The sequence below is a fragment of the Cheilinus undulatus genome, linkage group 21 (genome assembly GCF_018320785.1).
Source record: "Cheilinus undulatus linkage group 21, ASM1832078v1, whole genome shotgun sequence".
NCBI lineage: Eukaryota > Metazoa > Chordata > Actinopteri > Labriformes > Labridae > Cheilinus > Cheilinus undulatus.
The window spans coordinates 27,281,107-27,302,203 of NC_054885.1; the positions used below are offsets into that span (position 1 = coordinate 27,281,107).

The 21,097-nt window shown below is 39.4% G+C and overlaps 3 protein-coding genes across 4 annotated transcripts; 1 reads left to right on the forward strand and 2 right to left on the reverse strand.

Moving 5' to 3' along the window:
• Positions 1–443: 443 nt before the first annotated feature.
• On the forward strand, positions 444–5,048 carry trim35-13 (tripartite motif containing 35-13). The gene is made up of 6 exons (XM_041777681.1): positions 444–940; positions 1,650–1,745; positions 1,837–2,067; positions 2,164–2,186; positions 3,501–3,619; positions 3,698–5,048. The coding sequence occupies exons 1-6, from the start codon at positions 539–541 to the stop codon at positions 4,234–4,236; spliced, it is 1,410 nt and encodes a 469-aa protein (XP_041633615.1). The 5' UTR covers positions 444–538; the 3' UTR covers positions 4,237–5,048.
• slc27a1a (solute carrier family 27 member 1a) lies at positions 4,397–14,930 on the reverse strand. Of its 2 annotated transcripts, XM_041777680.1 has the most exons (14): positions 14,805–14,922; positions 14,534–14,646; positions 14,058–14,225; positions 13,570–13,964; positions 12,691–12,858; positions 9,827–9,896; positions 9,653–9,744; positions 9,464–9,573; positions 9,136–9,345; positions 8,931–9,057; positions 8,692–8,829; positions 8,288–8,452; positions 8,047–8,193; positions 4,397–5,388 (listed from the first exon to the last, which is right to left on the reverse strand). In XM_041777680.1, exons 3-14 carry the CDS (start codon positions 14,222–14,224, stop codon positions 5,231–5,233), a joined length of 1,947 nt encoding a protein of 648 aa, XP_041633614.1. In that variant the 5' UTR covers position 14,225; positions 14,534–14,646; positions 14,805–14,922; the 3' UTR covers positions 4,397–5,230. The 2 variants fall into 2 exon arrangements, with proteins under 2 accessions (XP_041633614.1, XP_041633613.1); XM_041777679.1 differs by having other exon boundaries at positions 14,534–14,930.
• A 393-nt stretch (positions 14,931–15,323) lies between these two features.
• ptger1c (prostaglandin E receptor 1c (subtype EP1)) lies at positions 15,324–18,628 on the reverse strand. The gene is made up of 2 exons (XM_041817547.1): positions 17,738–18,628; positions 15,324–15,566 (listed from the first exon to the last, which is right to left on the reverse strand). Exons 1-2 carry the CDS (start codon positions 18,626–18,628, stop codon positions 15,324–15,326), a joined length of 1,134 nt encoding a protein of 377 aa, XP_041673481.1.
• Positions 18,629–21,097: the final 2,469 nt, after the last annotated feature.

A 21,097-nucleotide genomic window follows, 5' to 3' on the forward strand; every position in this document is an offset into this window, starting at 1 on the left:
ACTTTAAAAAAACTTTCCCCAGTGGTCAGCAGGAGCATATTTCTCTACTCACACAACTTAGGTCTATATTGGTTGTGCCTGTCTATTTATAACCCCGCCTGGAGACTTATTTAAGCCATTGTTTCTTCATAAGCTCTTTCATTACACAATGACAGGTTGCTTCAACACACTACTCAAATAACTGACCAAGATCACAGAATGGTCACAGTGTAAGTGCAATCAAAAGACTGTCATTACTGAAACTATTTCACATCTCCTTACTGTCTACAGTGATTAGTGGTTTATTCCAGCTGTTTACTGTGATCTGCACAGATACAGACATGATATGTTAATTAGATTTGTTTTATTCTGAGGTGTGGTGTTTATTTGAGAACCCGCAATGTGCATGCTTGACACAAGACGGCATAACATTGGATATGCTCTTTGGGAGCTAAAGTATTAGCACTTATTTCTGAGGTCAAGATGAGGTAGCCTTCCAAAAACACGGGAGGGGTCTCGTCCTCAGTCCTGCGTTGTCATCAAAGCCGTGTTAAGAATAATGGCCACCAGACGTGCTCATCTTGAAGATGACCTCTCCTGTCCAATTTGTGGGCATATTCTTAGTCAGCCTGTGGTGTTGACTTGCAGGCATAGATTCTGTAAATCCTGTCTGAATGACAGCTGGGAGGCACAAGGCAGTGGGGATTCACACTACTGTCCTCTGTGCTGGCGCCGTTCCTCCATGGATCAGATAGTGGTGAACACCGTGCTGGAGAAGTCCTGTGAGTCCTTCAAGAAGGACAGGAGCAAAAATGACCCAGAGGCTTGTAAGGAGCATGGAGAGAAGCTTAGTCTGTTCTGTTTGGAGGATTTGGAGCCAATCTGTGAAGTGTGTGGGAAAGCAGCCGCACACAAAGGACACAAGCTCTACCCCATTGGGGAAGGTGCCCTAGACTGTAAGGTAGGCCGGTTATAGTTACAAGGTGATTACAGGTGTATTGTCAGAGATTGTTTGTGAAATATGTGTCACATTGTTGGGTGCTGATTTGAAATAACTAAACATATTTCCCAGCACTAGTTATGTAGCAGATTTGTTAAATTGTATTAGCTATTCATCATTTTGGGAGTAGAATGGATCCCTTAAAGTTGTACATTATGGAATTTACAGCCTTCCAACATTTTGAAAATTTTTGTTTTTCATGTGTTTTAAATTTTTTTCCTCCTACCTTTGAGCTTCCCTAAGCCTGATTTTCTGATATGTGTGAAGGTGTTTGGCAGAGTTCATTAACATCCTATTAATAGATTTATATTCTTGGTTTGCTGTTGCCATTGGGGTCCCGAGAGGACTGAAACTCGACACCTACAAGGTTTCTCGAATGATCGTTCTACTCTCAACTTTCTCAACCTCAAGCATATGTAGTAGTGTAATATGACAAGAATCTGTTGTCATATTGTGTATCTGTCCTAATTCTAAGTCGCATGACCTCAATATTGCTTATGTCACCAGAGCACTAGAGCTTTCTATAGATTTGTCCCTTTAATTCGAGGCTTTTGGGAATACTGCTATGTGTGAGTGTGGCAGCTGAAAGCCTCACATTGTACTGAGAGATTGGCCACCTGCCAGGCTGACCTTGTTTTCAAGTGTTGATGCCCTGTTACCGACTTTATAGGAGGAACTGAGGAGTGCACTGCTGCCTTTTAAAGAGAAGTTGCAGCTGTACAAGAAGGCAACAATTGCCTGTGAAGAAATGGCAGAACATGTCAAGGTAGGGTCAGTTCAATCACATGTGACTTCTAACACACAAGGCAGCCAAAGTATAGAAGCAATAAGTACCCACCAATCATATCTGTTTCCAGAGCCAAGCTGAACACACTGAAACACAGATCAAAGAGGAGTTTGAGGCCCTTCACAATTTCCTGAAAGAGCAGGAGGCTGCCAGACTTTCTGCTTTAAAGGCCGAACAGGAGGAGAAGGATCTGATGATAACCCAGAGGATTGAGGAGATGAGCAACGAAATGACATCCATCTCCAACATCATCAGACTAGTGGAGCAGGAGATGAACTCAAAAGATATCCCATTTCTTAAGGTAAGCCTGTGGCCTCAGAAAACTCAATTAGCAAATTTTAATTATATATCATTACATTCCTTTATGTCTTTACTTAATGAAACTCTTTCTTCTCAGAATTACAAGGAGACAATAAGGAGGTGAGTTTTACATCCATATCCAGAAATTCATTCAAGCTTATATTTAGCACAATATAGCCTACAGTACTTAACAAATTTATTAGACCACCACCCAAAGTAAGGTTTGTGCCACAGCTGCCCAAAATTAACAGCATTGGTTATTACCAAAATGATTTATGTTTCTGCAATGGTTAATACAACAATATGTAGAAGCTCTTTAACCCAAATGATATTTTTAATGCTAAAATATAATTATCCATGAATTTTCAAATGTACTGATTTACAAAAAACTGAAAAAATAGTAAAGCACATTATAATTTCTTGATTAATATGTCAAAGTATAGTTATTTACTTGCATTCCTGAACAGAAAAAATTGTTTTAGTGGTTGAATGTTATGCTTGATTAATTTCTGACTTCTCAGAGAGGCCCAGCGAGCCGGCTCAAATTTGGGTATAAAAAGGTGAATTCAGTATGAAATTCCTCATTCCTGTTCAAAATGGTAGAATGTTTTTAGTTTTAAACAAGTTTTTGAAAGGTTTCTAAAATATTTATGTTTTCTCATTTTTATGACAGGTGGTCTAATAAATTTATTAAGCACTGTATGCCAACAGATCACTTTATTAGGTATACCTGTTCAACTGCTCATTAGATATCTAGTCAGTCTATTAAATGGCACGAACAATGCATTTCAGCATTTTAATGTGTTCAAGATGATCTGCCTGAGTTCAAAATGAGCACCAGAATCAGGAAGAAGGGAGACTGAAGTGACTCTGAACACACCATTGTTTTTAGTGCCAGAAAGCCTGGTCTGGGTATTTTACCAACTGCTGATTTACTTGTATTTTCATGCACAGACATCTCAATGATTTACATGGAATAGTAGAAAATAAAAAAGGGAAAAAAATCCAGTGAGCAGCAGTTCTCTGGGCCAAAATGCCTTGTTGCTGGCAGAGATCAGGGGATAGAGACCAGACTGGTGCACACAATAAGCCAAATAACCACTCATTACAACCAAGAGCATCTCTAAATTCAAAAGATGTCAACCTTTGAAGCAGATGGGCCACAGCAGCAGAAGACACAGGGTACTACTCCTGTTAGCTAAGAGCAGGAAACTGAGACACATGGGCTCATAAAATAGAACAGAAGATTGGAAAATCATTACTGTCAGTTTCTGCAGCAACATTTGAGTGAGATAGAATCTGGTGCATACATAATTAAATACACTGGTTTATTAGATTTCTGTGTTAATCAGCAGCTGAACAGGTATGCCTAATAAAATGACTGGTAAGTGCTCATAATACAAAATTCTTAACAACTGTGAAATTTGTTTTCAGAACCTGGCGAACTTCCCTTGAACCACAAATGATTTCTAATGCTTTGATCGATGTGGCCAAACACCTTGGCTCTCTAAAGCACAAAGTGTGGGAGAAGATGAAGAGTATAATTAAATATAGTGAGTGCCTTGAAAAAAATAACTAGTTTTATTTATTAGCTCATTTCCTTACAATAACTTCTATTTTCTCCTGTAAAGCTCCTGTGATTCTGGATCCAAACACAGCCGCTAGCTGCTTCATCATTTCAGAAGATCTCACTGTGGTGCACAACAGTTCCCAGATTTTCAAGCTGCCAGACAACCCAGAGCGCTTTGATATCAGTGCTGAGTTACTGGCGTCAGAGGGATATACTTCTGGACGCCACAGCTGGGATGTGGAGGTAAAGGACAACACTTACTGGGTGGTGGGAATAGCGAGTGATTCCATCAACAGGAAGGGAAAGCATGTGCTGACACCAGCGGAGGGATTTTGGACTATAAGGTTTCGCAACGACGAGCATAAGGCCTGCACTGCACCATGGGAGCCGCTGAACATGACTAAGAAGCCTGATGTCATAAGAATAGTTTTGGACATGGACAGAGGCAAGGTGACCTTCTATGACCCGGATGAGAGAAAACCTTTGTACACCTTCACAGGTATCGTCACACCCAAAGCCTTTCCTTACTTCTGCACTGCCTGCAAAGAGTATCCACTGAAAATCCTCCCTACAAGGATATTTATGTCAAAGGACAACTGATTCACAATTAATGCCTATTGTCTAAATGTGTCTGTAAAACCAGCAACTGCTCATGCTTGCATATGTTATTGTTAGTCATGAAAGAGACAACTGTGAGGAGATAGAGCATTAATTTCCAAGAAGTTTTTCCTGTTCTCATAAATGAAGATCCACAAATATATGTTTTAAAATATTTAATTTGAGTTAAAAGAAATCTGAGATCAGGAATTGTAAATACCCTTACATAAACTAAATATCACAACCTGAACGTGATTTAATTTTATTACAGAAAAATAACAGTCACTATGTTTGACTCAGCTTTGCATGACACAAAATCACAACTTCCACATTCTGTTGAGCTTGTTCCAAAAAGAAAAACATTTTTAGCTTCATGTAAGGCACATATAGCAACAGCTTTTTGTGTATCTGAAAAACCTGGATCATTTCTAGTCACAGGCTCAGATATGATTAGTTTTAGATTGTATTAAAAAGACTCTATGGTTAGTGTTTGACCTAACAGCCACATGTTTTGCATGGTATAATCTGGTCCTGTACTGCCACAGTCAAAAACAGCAGTAACTCCTTAACTTCACACTCAAGTATTGCTTAAATCTATAAAGAATATTCTTGCAGCATATTTCATACATGGGTTAAACCCTGTAACAGTTGTCTTGATACTGTCCCTTGCTGTCCTAACCAACTTTTTGTAACATGTATGCAATTTAAAATGGGTTGTAAAAGAAACCCACCTGATGTGTGGTGATGCTCAAAGGCTTTTTGAGGTGTTCATTTAACAGTTAAAAAAGAAGTTATTAAAAGAAGCCTTCACGTTATGTCCTGGTGTGTTACTCATACAGTGTTATAACTTCATCTTTAACAATGCTCTGCCTATGTAAGTAGTCATCTCAACTCTGTTCCCTGAACGGTTCAAAAGCAGGCAGCTGGTGCACCATGACTGGCTGATCCAAACATCAGCTCTTGCATGTGTTAATCTCTCATTGCTAAAGCCTCCATGTCATAGAGACATTCTTCCCTCTGCTAAAGCATTGTATAGCTCCTCATCTATGCCCTCGTAACGTGCAGCTCGGGTATTCAAAAAGTAGATCTGGTCTGTGGTGAGACGAGGGTCATATCCTTCCCTCTGCAACCTTGTTTTCTGGATTTTGAATGTACCTACACAGGAACAGAAGGAACATAAAAAACAGAGTGTGATTCATTTATATGCAGGGTTGATAAACACTTTTAAACATCATAATTTCTGACTTTTTAAGAAATTTTTATGACCTGAAGACCTGCTTAGGAAATGAAAGGCATGTGAGATTTCTTGATACATCAGACAGGACTGAATTTTCTGATTTAATGCACCATTTATGAAATGTCAAATGGTGAAGAACAAAGAAGTTTTTGGTCATAAACACCCAACTTTGTTGATTTCTGGCGCATTAAAAGCCTCTATTCTATTATTCTATTAATAAACTGTAAAATCTTAACATATTTTAGCAGGTGTGCTGAGCTGATTATGATTATTAAAAAAAGGAAACAATGCCTTTATCAGGAAAGATCTGTCAAAATCAGGGTAGGCTGTACCCATTTTAAAGTAGGCAACTTTTTAACCCTGAGGTTTCAAAGAACTGGACCAGTGTTACGCAACAATATAAGGTTTATTTAATCACAGTGATTACTATATAATAGAAGGGGGTCCTCCCCCAGGAAATTTGGATCATCCAACACTTAATTTCCTGCATGTTTTGGGGAATATGCATTGCTGCTCTTATGAGGATAAAAACCAGGTGGTTCACAGTCACACCCAGTGTTTTATATTAAAGTTGGGTATTTACACATAACTGGTGTAAGTTTCCCCTAAGTGATGTCTGTAGTTCACTGCTAGCTACTGATCAAAGTGCATTTGTTTTCTGTTTTGTTTTGTTTTTTGCTAAAGTGTCAGAAAATAAGAGCTTAAAAGTTAAAGCAATGCATTGACTTGAAATTTTGGCTCAAATTGAACAAACCAGCAGCTGAATTTTTCAGTAAATTAACTGAGGTGCACGGGGAACACTGAATGTCACATACACATGTTTTTTTAAATGGCATTAAAAATTTTGTGAAGGCAGAGAGGATGTCCAAGATGATGAACATTCTGGGGCACCCATGCACATCAAAAACCTCTGAAAACATTCAACAAATTGAATAATTTGTTCAAAATGATCGACGTCTCAGTGTAAGGATGAGAGTAGAAATGGTCTCCATAGATAAAGAGACAGTTTGGCAAATTTTGCATGAAAATTTGAACATGATAAAAATGTGTGCAAAAATTGTCCCAAAACTTCTGATTCCTGATCAAAAGGATAAGTACACGCAATTTTGTGAGACATTTTGGAACAAATTGAAGAAAACCCACATTTTCGAGAAGGCGCAATTACATGTGAGGAAACTTAGATCTTCCAATACAATCCTGAGATATAACCGCAGTCACTGCATTGGAAAACACCAACGTCACCAAGGATGAAGAAAGCACAGCAAAGCAAGTCCAAATTAAAATCCATGTTGATTGTTTTCTTTGCAATTAAGGGTATAATTTTGGAGGAGTGGGTTCAACACTATTACAAGCAGCTTCTAAAACTGAGAGAAAAAAGCCTGAAGAAAGAAACAAAAACTGTGAAAAAATGTTTTCATTCTTCAAGACAACACGCCAGCTCACACCGAGCTCTCAGTAAAGCTGTTTTTGGCCCAAAAAACAAATCAGTGCTTGATCACCCTCCATGGCCTAGCACCGTGTGACTTTTTCCTAGGACCAAATCTGTGCAGAAACATGAACCACAGACACATTTTGAGTCCATGTCAGAAGTTAAGAAAAGAACGACAGAAGTTCTCAGACGACTGTCTGAAGAAGACCTACTGGACTGCTTAATCAGTGGAACACCGGAATGCAGCGCTGTGTCGATGCTGAAAGGAAAAAATAGCAATGCCTTGTATTTTCAAAACTATTTGAAACAGAGATCCAAGACTATTGATTAATAATAGAAGACTGTTATTTCCCTTTTAAAGCTTACATTCTAGTTACTTTGTTGCTTCTCATATAGTTATTTTAAAATGAGAAGTTTCACATCAAACATAAATCACATTAGAGAAGCCTATTTATTGCTTTAGCACATAAAATAAATACTATCTAAAGCTAATCTTACATAGAGGCCACACATTAAATAGTATAATCTACAGATTTCACTAAAGTAAGAGAATTATCTTGCTAATGTTGCAAAAGACCTTAGAAACTCTGGCTGGAGCATACTAACTCAACCTGCTATTTTCTATGAGATATAATTAAATATAGCCCTAAATATTAATTTATTGAATATCAAGGCACACTGAAAGAAAGAGAGAGAGAGGGAAAGATACATGAAGGATTGAGTATGAACGCATGGATAGAGAACCTTTAACCTTCAGTGTACAGCCGTCACATTGCTGCCACTGTTTTCTCGCCGTTTTCTGGGGAAGCCTTTAATGACGATGAGTCTGTCTGTGAGGTTGAAGACATTTCTTTCTATTCTTCAAATGTTTGGATAACAACTCTTACACTAAAGGATTTTCTCTAACCCCACTCACACTGAAAGGCAGGGCTGACTCACAGACAGACAACAGGCAGCACTGGACAAAATAGAATAATAATGATTAAAAAAAATTAGCTGGAAAATGAAGATTGGATAAAGACACGCCTGAGGAATGTGCTTTCTAAAATTTAAGACCTCTCACTTGTAAAATTAATGTAATCTGCGGCAACTCTGTATGTAAAAAAACATTTTTGTGAACTCAGTTTACGATATAACAACAGCTTACCTGTTGTGTCTACATGTGGGGAGATTCGCAGGAACACCGGGCGAGCATATGGAGGAAGAGCTCGCTGGACTTTCTGCAGGAAACCATCAAAGTCAAAACTCCCTGTAGTATCTGCAATGGCAGCCATGCCGGCCTTGCCTTCCACACCTGGGATGTCAAATGAAGAGTCTGTTAAGTTGCTTGAAGAATCAAAAAGACAAAAAAAAACAAAAAGATATGGTGTAAATGTGAAGTTGATCACCTGGCACTGCCACGCCATACACGGCCACGTCAGTCTGACCCAGGAGGCTGCTGAGAATGCCCTCCACTTCAGTAGTGGAGACATTTTCTCCTCTCCAGCGGAATGTGTCTCCACCGCGGTCACGGAAGTACATGTAGCCCAGGTCATCCATCACCAACACGTCACCTAATGTAAACACGCAGCAAGAAAATACATGACAATCTTGTGTGAAAAAATACTCTGAATCCACATCAGGTATGGCTGACATATTCCCTCTGATGAGACATGCTTTTATTTTTTAGGATATCAGTTTTCAAGATTAAGCTAACTATAACACTAACATTTGAAATGAGCACTGCAAGCTGTGTTGAGTAACAGTGTAATAACAGCAATATAAACATGGACTGTGATGATCACTTATTAACCTGATATGTATGCAGAATCATTTTTCTTGAAGACATTGTGAGCTATCTTCTTCCTGGTAGCATCCTGATTGGCATAGCCATCAAACCGCCGTAATGGGTCCTGCTGGTTGATACGGCCCACCAGAAGTCCTGGTTCCCCTGCAAAAAACACAGCAGGCTGAAATCGTGCTTTAAGGAAATAAAAACTCATTTTCACTCTGATCAACAAAAGTAATCATTGCAGAATGAGTGTTAGTTACCAGGACGACATGGTATACAGAGGCCTCGGCTGTCACGAAGCAGCTCCATGCTGTCCTCGTCCACCCTCACCAGACGGATAGGGTACACAAAGGGGAGAATGCGACTGTTGAATCCACACGCTCCCACCTGGCAGGACAGATTTTGTCAAACTGTGATCTGATTCATATTTAATGAATGAAGCTACAAGAAACAGTGACTGCTAACCTTTCCATCCATGTTGGCAATGCTACAGTTGCACTCAGTTGCTCCGTAGAACTCGCCAATCTGCTTAACCCCAAACCTTTCTGTGAAAGCCTCCCACACACTGGGCCGCAACCCGTTCCCCACTGCCAGTCGAACTTTGTGGCCTTTTTCAGATGGCCGATCTGGCTGAGACAAGAGGTAGCGGCAGATTTCCCCGATGTACTGAACCACCTATGATGGGAAAGCAGTCTTGCTATTCTAGGCAGTACATTTTGATAATTAATCTTTCATAGTTATTGATTTTTCTGAATATGGCCCTTCAAAATAATTTCCAGGCATTAGCTCTTACAGTGCAGTTGTGCTTAATGCAATCTTCCCAGAAGCGGCTCGCTGAGAATTTCTTCTTCACCACCACAGTGAGACCATGGATCAGACACTGACCCACTCCCATGATACCACCTGGCAAGAAGAGAAGCCAAGACTTCATTTACTCAAACTTTAAACTACACTCACAAGAGCTGGAGGCTTGATCACATACCTGCTGAGTGATAGAGAGGCAGGCAGTCATAGATGATGTCATCCTTGCGCATGCCAAAGGCAAAAAACCCAAAAGCTGCGATTCTGTAGTAACTGTGGTGGAAACACAGGTGGGATTCTCAGACATCTATCATGAGCTGCTCAGAGAACTAAACTCTGATTAGGAGTGACTTACCGACTGTGAACCACAATGGCAGCCTTGGGCAGCCCTGTGGTGCCTGAGGTGTAAATATAAAACAGACGATCTGAAAAAGAGGAGTGAGAACTACAATCACACACTTACAGTTTGAGATCAATGCAGATGGCTTCAACTACAAGAATGCTATTGTTAAAGAAAGGAATGACAAACAGGGAAAATAGACACCACTTTAAACCAGCTTCAGGTTTCCTGGTTAATACAAGCCTACAGTAATCTCAATAACAAGTAGCTTATTTTTCCAGTTCACATCTTCAGTCTTACGGTAATTTTTTCAAAAAAGATTGGTTCAGAAAATTGTTTGGAATTGATTAAAAGCACATCTGAAAAATGTAACGATATTTAGGGAAAATATCAATATCTTTCAAATTAAAAACATTCATAAAATAAGAAGAGACAGAAGTATCATCAAGCTTGTGTGTCATAGTGAGGCTATTGAGACTGAGAAAAACTGTTTGACAAATACTCACTGGAAATTTGGGTTATAATTGAATAACAAAAGGCTGTGAGATGAACAGACACAGAAGAAAATAAGCCACAATAATTCAGACAGCATGTTTCACCAAAATGAAAGTCGACGTCAGTGTATGATTAACATGAGACAAATGTGTAATAGGGATGCATGATACTTTCAGCATGATACCGGCATCTTCAGAAATGAGCATAGAAGTGAATTATCAGTAGATTTGAAAATGTATGCCGACCTTTACAACTGATATTTTGGTTATGAAAATCTGCCCATATAAGCTGTAAATGTCAGCTGTATGAACACATAACTTGGCCAAATTTTAGGCTGGATCAACAGTCAGCTGATGTCTTATTCTTTATTAATCATCATTCTATAAATGTTTTAATGTGCTTTCAAGACTGAAATTTGATCATTTGTTCATCTTCAAACTTCTAATTGCATTTGAAGAACTGCTTTTTTGTATCTGAACTACATAGAAATATTGGTATTGGTATCATTGATTAAAATATATTTTTTAAATAACTGCATATCAGATATCGTCAAAAATCCAATATCATGCATCCCTAAAATATGGCGAATAAGAATTCTATATTTCTATAAAATATTAAGCCGATAAATAAACCACCATCATAGAACTCAAATTAGCTATAATTATGATTACTAATATTAGTCTAACTATTTCATTGTAATTCCCAGTGTCAATATTAGAATGAACAGTCTGTTTTCTGAATTATCTGAAATTTCTGTTTTTTTGGTAACGGTGGATTAATGTTGGGTTTCTGTGAATAACAAAGACTATGTTCTAAACCTGGGTTCTCATTTATAAATGTTGTACAAACACAAAACGGGGTCTGAAGTTGGCATGCACCATATATACAGTGACTTGGTGAAAATAAGTTAGTTTTAATGCATCTTAAACATTTAATTTCACTTAGTACAAAACTTTATCCCACTATGTACATCATCATAAGCACAATTTTGTTTCTATGCATGCCTATTGAAGTACACTTTACTTTCTGATATGAAGATGGGCTATTATCTAGCTTTAAAAAAAAAACTGCCATACATTTCATTATCAAAGCCTCCCCTTCATTTACCCTGAGTGTTGGGGACCAAACCGTAGTAACATCATTTGATGTAGAAACACAAACAACAAGAAGAGTGAAATGACTGCAGACCACAGTTTCAGTATTTACTTAAAATGTCTGGTTATCACTCAGTATGACATTTAGTTTAAATTAGTTTTACTGTGCCTGCTTTTGTCACTATTCCCCTGCATGTATTTAATCAAATAACTGAGCTAAGAGTGTAAGTAAAGCCTGGACAGATCTCACACAATCATAATATATTCTCATAATCAGTCATAATTCAGACTAAGCTTGCCAGAATTGAGTAAGAAGTAAAAAGAAAAAAAAAAAAGTCTATCAAACTTTCTTTAAAAATATCCTGCAGTGATTGGTCTAACTTCAATTTAATAATATCCTAGAGTGATTGAATGACAGATCTGGCATTATTATGTAAAGAAATCAGTGTGAGCCCTTTAAACAAAAATCAGTGTGGCACTGTAACAGGAGCTTGTGAATGCAGCAGCAAAGTGATGTCATTTTTTTTTTTTTTTTTTTTTTTTTACAGTTTATGATCTTTTCACCTGTAGTAAACTAACAATCAGTGTTTCCTAACCACCCTTTTGTACATAAGCAGAATGAAAGTGTTTATTGTCTTTGACTTCCTTCTGGTTGCTGTCATTGTTTTAGGCCAAAAAGCTTTCATCTGGCGGCTCATTTTTATGCTATTTTTCATTCATAAGGAGCCCTGTATTGACCATTTAAGGTTTAATTTAGGCATGTAAAGGGCGGGACAGGGGGCAAATCTACACATACACTTTTTCAGGTGTATCTGAATGTGTAAAGAGATGATTGCATGAAAATGTGCAAGAATGTTTTATACATAGGAACTAATTTTAGCCTTTTTTTGCATACATGCAATTTTAGTATGGAAAGTATGGATTATAAGCACTTTTTTATAAATGGGACCCCTGCTCCTTTTGTTAAGTGTCTTAAGATAATATTCATCATGAATTGGCATTAAACAACTAAAGCTTGATTGACTGACTTAAATTTTTTACATTTCACTTGCATGAACTACTCTGAGGTCATCTGAATACGACAAGAGGATGTGAAAGCAGGACATAAAAACCTCCATCCAACAAGTCAAAGCAAGCACATGACAAGTAGGAGAGACTTGTTTAAATTAAAATATTTTATTATTTGTTGAAATAAATTCTTCTTTTGCAATGCATTTATTGCAAATGCTCCTTTCAGGTTAGCAGTAAAATAGTAATTGAGCTGTCCTACTTCAGGGATTGAGCACTTACCGTTCATGCCTTTTGGAGGAACACATGGTGATGGGGGATGTCTGGACCCAGAGGCCAAAATTGGGTCCAGATGTTGAGCATCCAGACGCACCAGGTGTTCTGCACTGACGTCTCCTGTGCAGAACCGTACCATGGACTGGCTGAAGGATGAACTGACCTCCAACATGGCTGACATTCAGTAAGAGACACAAGGACAAAAGAATAGTCAGCCAACAATAAGCACATTCAGTAAATACATAACTTTATTATGGGTGATATTAAATAAGTCCTGTAAGAAAAACTGTTAATTAAATGGTGCTTTCTTGCTGACATTTAATGTTTTATAAATGCATTTCTTAACCCTTAAATACCACTTTAACTACTTCAGACAACACCAACCTGGGGTAGAAATATTGTCAAAAGCAGAGTAAGGCTGATGCAAACGCTGTTCCAAAATAGAGAGCAATAAGTAAACAAAGTAAAGTGACCCACACAGTTAAGAAGTAGGTGAAATCAGAGAAAAAGATTAAAAAATGTGCACTGGTAAGAGGAGAATAAACAGTAATAACCAACTAAAACATGGATTTCAAAGAAACATTTTACTGCCAAGTTATGAAAATGTTTTTTCTGACAACATGCCATATTAAATGTAAGAATTAACACTTCACTGTCTTCTTCATTGTCAGTGTGATGACATCAAAATGAAGTGTGACACATAAAGACAAATGTAAATCCTCTTACAACACAAAATATTAGATCACAGGGAAGGGTGTTTGTCATAGTTTATTGATTAAAGATATTTTAAAAAAGCCCGTTAACTGACTTTTACATTGGCCTCTTCATTGACAAACTTAAAACAAATATTCATCTTCATAAGGCAGCTTTTTATCACATTCTTACCATCAGAAAGCTCAGCTCCAAACACTATAGCCCGTGACCCTGACACTCCAACACAGTGCAGGAGGGAATCATGGCGGAGGTTGAAGTTGATAAGTGCAGCCTCCACCCCAACTTTAGACAAGCCAAGCCAAAGCGCCACCTGTAAAGGCCTGCTTTCCATGAAGAGAGCAACCACATCTCCAGATACCCATCCCTGACCTCGTGCCCAATGTGCAACTGCATTGGAGATCTCGTCTAGCTGGGTGAAGGTCCACGTCTCCCCGGTGGCCTCATAGATCAGTGCTGGTTTGTTCGGGTGATGTTTGACCGTCTGGGCAAATATTGAAGGAATGTTACTTCCACTGCGCATGTATCGCCATAGAGCCAGCTTCACCCTCAACAGCACATATAGGCCACTGGTGAAGGTCAGGAGAGGAAGACAAAGAGAAATTAGATAAGTTAACACTGACACCAACAAGCATGAATAGGGCTATATTTTGACAACTTACTTGAGGTCTCGTTTGGCAGTCCGTGCTGCAATGTAGAAGTATTTCCAGCTTTTTGTCCCCAGATATACCCCAAGGCCTGCTGCCAGGCTCCAGGACCAGGACACCCCGAAGAGACGCAGCAGTCCCACGGATCCCAGAGAGGCTGAGACACTCGCTGCATTGTGCATTCTTGTCATGGAGAAAATGGAGAGAAACGGGCCTTTATGTTGAAACTGGCATCACTGGAAGACTAAATAGCTTGTGGGTTTTTCTCAAGAAGTTTAATTACTGTGGCACCGGCTGGTACACACTAAGAAACTTTTGTAAGTAGTGAATAACACTAGTTTTTTAAGTCTTCAGTAAAAGGAAGTTAGCTAACACCGGCGGCTCGCATTTGAAAAGTGCAAATGAACATAGCTTACATCACTCAACGGCACGTGAGGGATCATCTACAACCCTAGCGGGAAATCTGCATACATTCACCGCAAACAACTTACCTCCAAGTCAGTAGACAGAAGCGATGTCACCTTTCACCCGATAGCCCCACCGGTCGACACAACCTCTGGATAACTTTCACGGGAATCCTCGAGTTTAAAACTTCCTCCGGATGCTGGAGGCGTCGCAAATTTACAAAGTACCTTTATAAAGAGCACTAATAGTTTCTAAGAGTTACAACAGTTTTTACCGTTAACCACTAGTCAGCACGGTTGTTGTTTAGTAAGCTGATAAACTAACAATATTTCAACAAGCAAGAGAAGTATTTCAGACCTACGTTAGCGAGTCCAGTACCTCAACATTTTCCAAATATCCTTAATTATTAATGCCCAACATACAGAAGTATCCGGGATCCTAACGGGAGTAATGAAGCGCTGTGCGGGTCAGACTATTTTCTGTACTCCATGTTGAATAGAGTCATTGCCGAAGAAGCACCGCCCACCTCTGGTGTGAGCTTCCCCAAGCGGCTCAGGCATTCGTCAAATCCAGTGCCTGTCAAGCTTTTCTCAATTTTCATTGGACGTTACAAACCCCGCCCAACTGTCCAACCACTAGAATTACAAGTGGCTGCTATTGATAGTCGCACCGGCATTGACTACTAAGTAAGTAAAGTAAATGTTGTGAAATGCAGTGAAAGTCTGTGCCCATCCCACAGTCACACTGCCCTCTTGTAAACTCCTGCCCTCAGAAAAAAACCGGTGAAATGAAAAGACAGATGAGTTTACATTTTCACACACTTATAAAGAGAACAATTTATTTCATTCCTTGAAAGAGAAAGTTTATACACTGTTGTCATTGCAGACTGAGGGCCTGCCTGTGTGTTTCTGCATAGGAGCTGTTTTCTGGTACCATGGATTTCTGTGTATAGAAAGCACAGCACACTCTGAGAAGAACTGCCCTCCTCAGTAGGATGTAAACCCAAGGGTCCAAGATCTGATTCCAGGAAGCCATGCGTAGACCCAGAAGAATGACCCCATCCTTTTCATGAGGTGCATCTGTAAGGTTTTGGCTGAAGTGCATTACAAGAATGTGGATCTAGAATGAGAGACACAAAATTGTCCAAGCAGTGTAGATGTTGTTTATCATCATCACAGATATTGTCAGAAATACCTGACCTCTACAGTGGTTTGAACAAAGTATATCCCTCCTCCTGATTTCTTCTTTTCTTCATTTGTCTGACTTAAATATTTCAGATCATCAAAACTTTTTATATTAGACGAAGATAACCTGTTTAAGTAAAAAGTACAGCTTTTAAATGAATATTTCATTAATAAGAGGGGGTGGGGGATAACATTCATCATTCAACATTCACAGTAAAAACTGTAGTGCTGAAATCTCAAAGTTTAACATTTCAGAGTTGATTTTAACTACCAAAGTGTAATTTTAACTCCATTCTTAAACGTTCTTCAGTGTTGAGGTTATTTGACAGTGTTGCTCCATTTAGTGCTAGTTTGACGCTGTCCAGAGTCAATTGGTCTAAGCTCCACTCACCGGCAGTTTAATTCTGGGGGACTATGTGGTGAAGTTTTCCCATCATGCACTTGGACAGCGAGTTTTAGATGTGTTTTAATATGAGTTAAGATGTTGCCTGTTGTACAGTGATAACTACTGGGGTTCATTTGCTCGTGTTTCTGGTGGATTTTTGTTGTTTCTGATGTAAGACACTTTTGCACCATGAGTGAAGTTATCCACAGAGTCAGCCACGCCCTGCCTGTAGCAATAGATTGACGAGGGGAAAGGAAAGTGGATTGGACTTCACAAAGGTATTCTTAGCTGCGCCTTGGTTGCGTTAACTCTGATGTCTTTGTTGTGTGGCCCTATATGAAAAACTAATTTCTCACTAAACCTAATAACTGGATTTGCCACCCTAGGCACCAACAACAGCAAGCGTTTGTGATAACTGGCAATGAGTCTTTTATATCACTGTGGAGAAATTTTAGCCCACTCCTCTTTGCAGAGTTGTTTGGATTCAGCTACACTGGAGGGTTTTTTAAGCATGAGTGCCCTGTTGGAGGTCACGCTACAGCATCTCACTTGGACAAGGCCACTCCATAACCTTCCTTTTGTTTTTTAAGCCATTCAGAGGTGGATTTACTAGTGTGATTCAGATCATTGTCCTGCTGCGTAACCCAAGTGCGTTTGAGCTTGAGCTCATGAACTGATGGCCAGACACTGTCCTTCAGGATTTTATGGTAGACAGCAGAATTCATGGTTTCATCAATTATGGCAAGTTGTCCCGGTCCTGAAGCAGCAAAGCAGCCTGAGACCATTACACCACCTCTGCCATGTTTAACTGTTGGTATTATTTTCTTTTTTTTGAAATGCTGTGCTAGTTTTACCCCGTATGCAACCCCAAAACTTTAACTTTTGTCTTGTCGGTCCACAGAATATTTCAAAAGTCTTGGGGATCATCAAGATGTTTATTGGCAAATGTGAGACCAGCCTTTATGTTCTTTTTGGTCATAAGTGGTTTTGGCTTTGAAACTCTCCTATGGATGCCATTTGTGCCCAGTCTCTTATTGGTGAATCATGAACCCTTACTTAGCTGAGTCAAGTGAGGCTCACAGGCCTTTAGATGTTGTTCTGGGATCATTTGCAACCTCCTGGATGAGTCGTTGATGCACTCTTGGAGTTATTTTAGTAGGCCTGCCACTCCTGGGATGGTTCACCATTGTTCCAAGTTTTCCTCATTTGTGGATAATGGTTCTCACTGTGGTTGGCTGGAGCCTCAACAACTTAAGTGGCTCCATAACCCTTTCCAGACTGATAGATGTCAATGACTATGTTTCTTATTTTCTTAAATTTATTTAGATTGCAACATGATGGCGTTGCTTTTTGAGATCTTGTAGACTACTCCACTTTGTCAGACAGGTTCTATTTAAGTGATTTCTTGGTTCAACAGGTCTGGCAGTAATCAGGCCTGAGTGTGGCCAGTGAAGTTGAAGTTCATTCATGATTAAACAAGGTGGAAGAATTTGCTTTTTACAAAGGTGAAGGTTGGTTTGGGTGACTTTTTCCTTAATAAATGAAATCAACTTTTAAAAACTGCATCTGTGACTAATATTAAAATATGTTTGATGATCTGAAACTTTAAAGTGCGACAAATATGCAAAAGAATAAGAAATCAAGAAGGGGGGAAATACCTTTACACACCACTCTAAAGCCGAAACAAGAAACTGATCTCATTCTAAAAGAGAAGTACTCACAAGAAAAGGGCTCCAGCACACACAGGAAACCACTGTGATCACTGCCAGTTGCACCATCATTTCCAGATCCAACGAACAAAATGAGGAGGATGATGATGTGGATGATGGGTGCCGAGATCGCTGAGCTGCTGGTATTGTATTAGCTGAGCGGGACTTTATTCTGGCCTTCAGCAATGCCAGAGCACTCAGTATGTTGCAGAGAAGGGAAAGAGCGAGTGCAGAAAGGCCAAGACATGAGAAGATCAGGATCAGATTGGTGTCAGCTGTAGTCTTAGATCCATGGATGGGCAAGAAACACCATGTTCCTGGAAACTGAGTGGTGTAGGTCCCTACAGAAAATAGAGGTAGAACTGCAAGGAAAAATGCAAGAGAGGACAGAAAAAAGACAACTCGAACCATGTGGGCTAATGTGATCATTGCAGCATGAAAAAAGGGCTGAGTGATAGCCACACAGCGCTCCACTGCCATGGCACAACCCAACAGCAAAGGGCATAAGCCAAAAAACACCATACTAGCCCCAAAGATCTGACAGAATTCCTTGGTGGGCTTTCCCACTTGTATTTTATTCCTTTGATTCATGTGCAGATACAAAGCAAAGGCACCTGGGATCAAATGCCCAGCGAGGTCAGCCAAAAGCAGAGCCACTGTTAATAGAAGGAACGGTGCTTTGGATTGACGGCGGAACCGGACTCTGGACTTGATTAGGATGCCCAGAGCAGTAAGGTTAGAGATGGCGCCAAATGTCATTGTGAAGAGGGATGTCCCTAAACCTGCAAATCTGACTGGTGGCACGGTGCTGTTGTTCAGCCAGGAGGCTGAATCTTCAGATAAGTTAATCCTCAGGTTTTGGTGAAAGATGGATGGTGTAGAGGAGGTAGAAAATAAAGTCATGAGTATCGACGATGTCCTCATCCTCAGTGTCATCTACAGAGAATAAGAGGCATAGTTAAAACACTTCCATTAGATCATACACAAAGATTTTTTTAGTTTTAATATCCATGTTATCCTGTTCTGTTGTTTATGAGATGGATCAAGTAATTCATAGCCAGCAGGATGGTTGAGAGCTCTTAAATACCAAGTTGTGTAATGATTGAAGTCATACATGCCTCACTCAGCCACCCAAACACCCTAACAAGTGGTCTCCCAGTGACACTCGGAATTTATACCTTATTTAGCAGAGCTGCGAGTGCCCAGGCAATAATAAAAAGAAGATGGTGGAACGCCTCCAAAGCCTGTTTCCATTGTCTTTAGTCTCGGTATTATGAAGGTGCATGCACAAAGGATGTTTTCTTTCTCTTCAAAATTTTTGTTGATTGTGCACAGTTTTTGATTTTCTGTAAAAACACAGGAAACATGCATGCAAAGGAATTACTTGTGAGAGACAATGACAATGCCTGGTATGGACCTGTGTTTGTACATTAGTAAAGTGAATGCCCTCAAACCTTGACGTACGCACTGTGATGTAGAAATGTGGAACTTATGCCATTTCTTCTGCTTTTCAACAAATTTCCATCTTTCATCAAATGTTCCTCTTTTCAGCGTTCCTTTCACAACTACCATCCAGCAAATAACCATACTCTTCTATTTTTATCACCATCTCTGCTCCCTAGCTCTCTGTTGAACTGTTATAATGATTCCACTTTGCTTCACCTGCCATCATTTGCCATAGTTTGCATTTATTTTCTACTGTGTGTACATTCTGCTTATTTGCGTTACCGGACTGTTGATTTGTGAAACACAAGCGCCCTTTGCTGGAACCCCTGCAGACTTGAGCAGTGCAGCCTGAGTATTGTTGTCAATCTGCACTATGCTGTCCCTGAGAGAAGTTGATTTTTAAAAGGCTTGTGTTTTGGTTAAAGTACTTTTTATCCATGCCGTATTTTTGTGAGAATCTCCAACATCATTATCAAACATATGAATATGTTTTTAGGAATTTAGGCTCCATGTTGTTAGCTTTGCTAGCTCAAACTGTAGCGTTATCATTGATCTCCATGGTATAAGTTGTTGATCAAGTCTTGGCTAAAGTATTTTCTAAATGTATTAGCTTTTTTTTTTTTTTTTTTTAGCTTTTTACTGCAGGAATGGTCAAAGTGATACACTTGTTATGAGGTAGGTGTATCATTTTGTTTACACGATATAATTATTAACCCAGAAAAGCAGATGGATTTGCCAAACTATCATCAGGAAAATCCATTTTTACAACCTCAAATCCACAACATTTGTGCCAAACTGGACCAATCAGCATCATTTGAGGAGAACAAGGCAGTAGCTACAGGCAGGGATTAAGTTGGACTGTGAGCCAAAAGCAATGGCTGCCACTTGTGTAGCGGTTAGCTTGAATGTAGCTATTGTGAAGAGGCACTGGGCCACATTTCTTTATTAAAACAAGAGTAGAGAGCCAGACTGAAAGCTTTTCATGAGAAGAAAAATGTTTTCGGATTTCTGCCGACATGCTTCAGCATGAGTGTGCGATCCTTACTGGTAAGTTGTACAGTACAGCTTGGATGTAGTTGTAGAAACGCATCAGTTTAATCATACAAGGACCTGCACTTTCCAAACACTTTATTTAAGAGGTTTCTCAGATGAATGTAAAATATATTAATGCAAAAGATAGGAAATAGTCTACCTGGTGTGTCAGGTTATGATTACTGCTAATCTCCACGGTTCCTCCCTGTGAATTTTTGGAGCTTGTTACCTCCGCCAAGGAGGTTATGTGATCGGGTGGGTTTGTTTGTTTGTTCGTTTGTTTGTTAGTTTGTTAGCAACATAACTCAAAAGTAATGGAAGGATTTTCAGGAAATTTTCAGGAAATGTCAGAAATGGCATAAGGAAGAACTGATTAGACTTTGGGACTGATCCGGATCACCATCTGGATCCAGGAATGTTTTTATAGGATTTTTCACTATTGGGAGATAGGGCTAATGGCCGAGGTCTGTGCTCTCTGAGTGCTTCTCTAGTTACTGCTAGAGTGACTGTGAGACCTATATGCTTTTGCTGTCATCAGAATAAACTACATGCTAGTGCCAACATAAAACTTTACCTCAACCCAAAACGGACTAACCTCAGGATGTTCCTAAACACTCATTTAAATTTCGTTCAACCCACTGGTCTAAAGAGGAGGAAATCCTTAGAATACAGTCAATTTCCTCACAGGGTCATAGTGTCAGCAGGTGTGATGTTAGCCTGATATACCCTCTACAGCAAGGCTAACATTACAAGCTAGCGCCGCCAGCCTTCATTCCTCTTTGCACATTAATATCATGCTGTGACATGTGACCTCTTTTCACTTTGGGTGGAAGTCAAACGTGTGTTCAACCCTCGACAGCCAACATACCACTTTATTTCCATTTAGTACTTTAA